Source organism: Triticum aestivum, chromosome 3D (genome assembly GCF_018294505.1).
Source record: "Triticum aestivum cultivar Chinese Spring chromosome 3D, IWGSC CS RefSeq v2.1, whole genome shotgun sequence".
NCBI lineage: Eukaryota > Viridiplantae > Streptophyta > Magnoliopsida > Poales > Poaceae > Triticum > Triticum aestivum.
In genome coordinates this window covers 534,532,520-534,536,616 of record NC_057802.1, presented here as the reverse complement: position 1 = coordinate 534,536,616, position 4,097 = coordinate 534,532,520, and the positions used below count along the sequence as shown (strand labels likewise).

General features: G+C 54.7%; 1 protein-coding gene across 1 annotated transcript; it reads left to right on the top strand.

Annotated features, from left to right (window-relative positions):
* The first annotated feature begins 1,606 nt into the window (after positions 1-1,606).
* LOC123075248 (F-box/FBD/LRR-repeat protein At1g13570) lies at positions 1,607-3,866 on the top strand. The gene is made up of 3 exons (XM_044497903.1): positions 1,607-2,699; positions 2,811-2,954; positions 3,071-3,866. Exons 1-3 carry the CDS (start codon positions 1,692-1,694, stop codon positions 3,467-3,469), a joined length of 1,551 nt encoding a protein of 516 aa, XP_044353838.1. The 5' UTR covers positions 1,607-1,691; the 3' UTR covers positions 3,470-3,866.
* Positions 3,867-4,097: the final 231 nt, after the last annotated feature.

Here is a 4,097-nt window from a genome sequence, read left to right as displayed (position 1 = left end):
GTAGCTTGCAAGATCTTCAGATTCTACTATTTGCGTCTACATAGAAGGTGCAGCCATCACATAGAAGATCTTCGGATTCTACTATTTGCGTTTACTATTGATGCAGTGTCCTGTAATGCCTGTGATGGTTGTACATTATTATCTGTTTATGGGGTGGGTGTATGAAATGTGATGGCCGTAAAAATCAAATTATACCTAATTTCTTATCTGTTCATGAGATGGTTGTTTGAAATGTGATACCTGGACGTGAGTGTCTCTGGCGCCGGATCCTGGACGCCTTCGGCGGCGGCTGGTGAAAGGGATAGCCGGACCCTGGACGTCTCCGGCGACGGGTCCTGAAAGGGATCGGCGCCGGATCCTGGAAGCGTTCGGCGGAGGGTCCTCAACTGGACCAGCGCCGGATCGGTGGAGGCCGGCGGTTTTTATGTGCGAGTTACGCGCCGGATCAGTGCTAGGGCGGCGGTGAAGGGATGGAGCGGTGGCGGTGAAGGGACGAAGGGCGGCGGCGGACGAAGGAGGGCACAGAGTCGGGCGACTGTTTCTCGCTCGAGGGCACTAGACCTCGCTCGAGGGCGCAGAGTCGGGCGATTTTTTCCCGCTGGTTAATTTTCGCCGGTTTGTTTTCGCTGGTTTATTTTCGTTCGTGTCAGTTGGATGCGACGGGAGGTTGGGCGCGTGGGGGCAGGTGGGGGACTCGGCCGGAGGGTTTTTCTTGGTTCATCGCGGCTGAGCGGGAGGTGGGAGCAAGTACCAAAGAAGTACCAAAAAAGACCATAGTAGGTGGGACGAAAATAAAATCCGGAAGGGAGACTACCAACTGAGACATTAGAAGTATACAAGAAGATTAGTTCCCTGGACCGCTTGGTGAAACAATCCCACAGGATCCTTGAAGCAGTGCTCAAGATGGTGCTCAGGAAGCCAGCTCCCTGTGTGTAGGGAGGGGAACATACTGCCATGCTCGTGCGAGCGAGGAGAAATTGGGCCACCTCATGTCGATTGCCTCGCCTTATTTACCCTCCTCCAGCTCATCGCCAAAATGCGTGCTACCATTCCCCCACACCCCTCCGTCCTCGAGCTCTCCATCCCAAGGAGCTTCTTCACTGACGAGCACATAAGTGGCACCATCTTCTCCGGTCCGCGGTGGTCCAACTGAGACAATCCTCATTCCTCATCTTCTCTGAAACTAACACCGCAGTCGCATCGCCTGCCGACGTCTGTCGTTCCACTGCGCTCCACACCACTAGATCCCCCCCCCCCCCCCTCGCCGCCCCGAGCACCGCACGGCTATCCTTGAGCTCCCGTTGCAGTCGGATTCCGCCATCAACGTTGATGTCCCTGTCGAGCTCCTCCGTACTGTCGGATTCGCCTCCCGGCTTCGCCGCTGTTAGTTGTCATGTTTCATGTGGTTCTCAAATTTTAGGGTCGCTAAAAAATGAGAAATGTTGCCAGTGTCCAAGCACATTTTCTCTCCACACCCAAAACCAGCTTTCAAATTATAGGGCTGTCTTGGAGATGCTTTGAACCCTAAACCCTAGGAAAAGTTCAGGGGTTAAATTGAAATTCTCTCGAGAAACAAACATTTTTCCTTTCCTTGGGCCGTGCTTGCTCCACTTCACACACAGCACGCCACGCCCAAAAAGAAAGCCCAAGCCCTCATCCCCACCGCAGCGCTTCCGGCGGCGGCGGCGGCCATGGAGGCGGCCATGGCGGAGTTCGAGTGCCTCGGGTCGCTCGGTCCCATCACCGCTGTGACGAACGAGTTCCTGCGCGAGCAGACTCCGCACAACGAGAACGAGTATGAAGAGCAAGTCCGCCGCCTGTACGACCCCGCCGCCTACGCCATCCCCGTCCGCCCGCCCGTCTCCGCCGCCGCCAGCCTCTTCGCCCTGCCACCCGACGACGACGTCGACCGCGTCAGCCGCCTCCCCGATGCGCTCCTCCGCGACGTCGTCTCCCGCCTCCCCGTCAAGGACGCCGCGCGCACCGCCGCGCTCTCCCACCGCTGGCGCGGGGTCTGGCGCTCCACGCCGCTCGTCCTCCACGACGTCGACCTCCTCCCCGACACCTCCGCCGTGTCCCGCGTCCTCGACGCGCATCCGGGGCCCTTCCGCTGCGTCTACCTCACCAGCACCCTCGCGGAGGGCTTCCGTGGCCTGCTCGCGCGCTGGCTCCGGCTCCTCGCCGCCAAGGGCATCCAGGAGCTCGTCCTCGTCAACGCCCGCTGGCCACTCGACTACGTTCTCCCCGCCAGCCTCCTGGGCCTGACCACCCTCACCCGCCTCTACCTCGGCATGTGGAGGTTCCCCGACACGGCCGGCCTCCCGCGCGCCACCTGCTTCCGCAATCTCCGTGACCTCGGCCTCTACAACGTGCTGGTGGAGAGAAGGGATCTGGACTTCATCCTCGACAGGAGCCCCGTGCTGGAGACGCTCTGTCTCCAGGGCAATGTGCTCAAGCTCCGCATCCGGCTCGTCAGCCAAAGCCTCCGGTGCGTGCAGATCATCGGGTGCTTCATCGAAGAGATCTTCGTGTTGGACGCCCCAAATCTTGAGCGGTTCATCTATTCAGATGCTTGGCACCCTGTTGGCAACTGCACCACCACGGTCAAGATCGGCCATGCCCCCAAGCTGCACTTGTTGGGATACTTGGCGTTGGACCCAAGAAAGCATGTCCTAGATGTGGGCAACACCATCATCAAGGTGCCTCATATTTCCATTAATTGGTTCAATCCTACACTGCACGAGCTATGTAAATTTGACATCTTTCTTCTCTTAATTGGGTGCATTGTGAATTTGTGATTGCAATTGCAGGCTGGGATAGGGATGAGCCCAAGCACCATGCTACAAGGTGTGAAAATCCTGGCTTTGGAGGTGCGTTTCGCAGTCCGCAATGATGTCAAGATGATCCCCAATGTCCTCAGATGCTTTCCGAATGTTGAGACGCTCCATATCATGGTGAGGCCCCTGACTCTTCTTTTGGCTTACATTTGCACCATAGCACGCTAGCATCATGTTGCTAATTGCTATCAATAGCTGATGAACTGCATATGCTCTTCTTTATCGAATTTCAGTCTGGAAAAGATGATCAATCCACTGGCAAGCTCAACCTGAGGTTCTGGCACAAGTCAGGTACCATAGAATGCATACGGTCGCGCATCAAGCTGCTGGTTGTCCGGGATTTCAAAGGGGGTCGAAGCGAGATGGCCTTCCTCAAATTCTTCTTTCAGAGTGCGTTGGTGCTGGAGGAGGTGGTGATTCTGTTGCCCGATGATCCGACGGATCGTATGTGTCGCAAGGTGGTGTCCCTGAGGCACATTGAACGGGCCAGTGAAGCGTCCGTACTGTGGGCAAGCCAGTCTGTTCCTGAAGGCTTCGTTCGGAGCATCGAGAGAGCGTCTGATTTCTCCCTCGGTGACCCTTTTGCCAACTACTGTCCCATTGGGTTGCAATCGCCTCGGCTATCATCATGAGGAGTAAGTTTGCTCTGGAAGCTGTTAGTGTTCTGTTACTGCAGTGTGTGCACCAAGGGTAGACAGCCGTTAGAGATGTGTTTTCAGTGTCAGCCGTTAGAGATGTGTTTTCAGTGACTGAAGATTCGCCCTGCCTCTTGTCCGTGTTTAGCCTGATTAGCTTCAGTGTCGAAGTTAGCAGTATAATTGTTGATGCACATTCACGACTACCATTTTGTCGCGACCATTGTTCTGCTTGCTGGCAATTACAGACCACCGTGTCTGCGTTTCATGTAATTTCATTAGCTAGGCCGTGATCTGGTGACGGTGGTGTTACATTGCACGGTTTTGATTAAAAGATGTTTATTGTGACAATGGTGTTACATTGCATGGTTTTGGCTAAAAAATGCCTGTTATGGCATCACCTCATCCTTGATCAGATTTTCTTTATGCCTTGTTTTTCTTTTTAACATGGGGATGGCGCGGCGTCAACTTCATTTCAGCTCATGTACAAAGTACAACATGAATTACAAAGCCCTCATACAGTACATTGTGAAGCAATTGCAAAATTGGACGCATCTAAAAGCAGGTTCTGAAGATCTACTAAGGACCTGATGAGCGCAATTCTGAGCCACCCCATTAATATCTC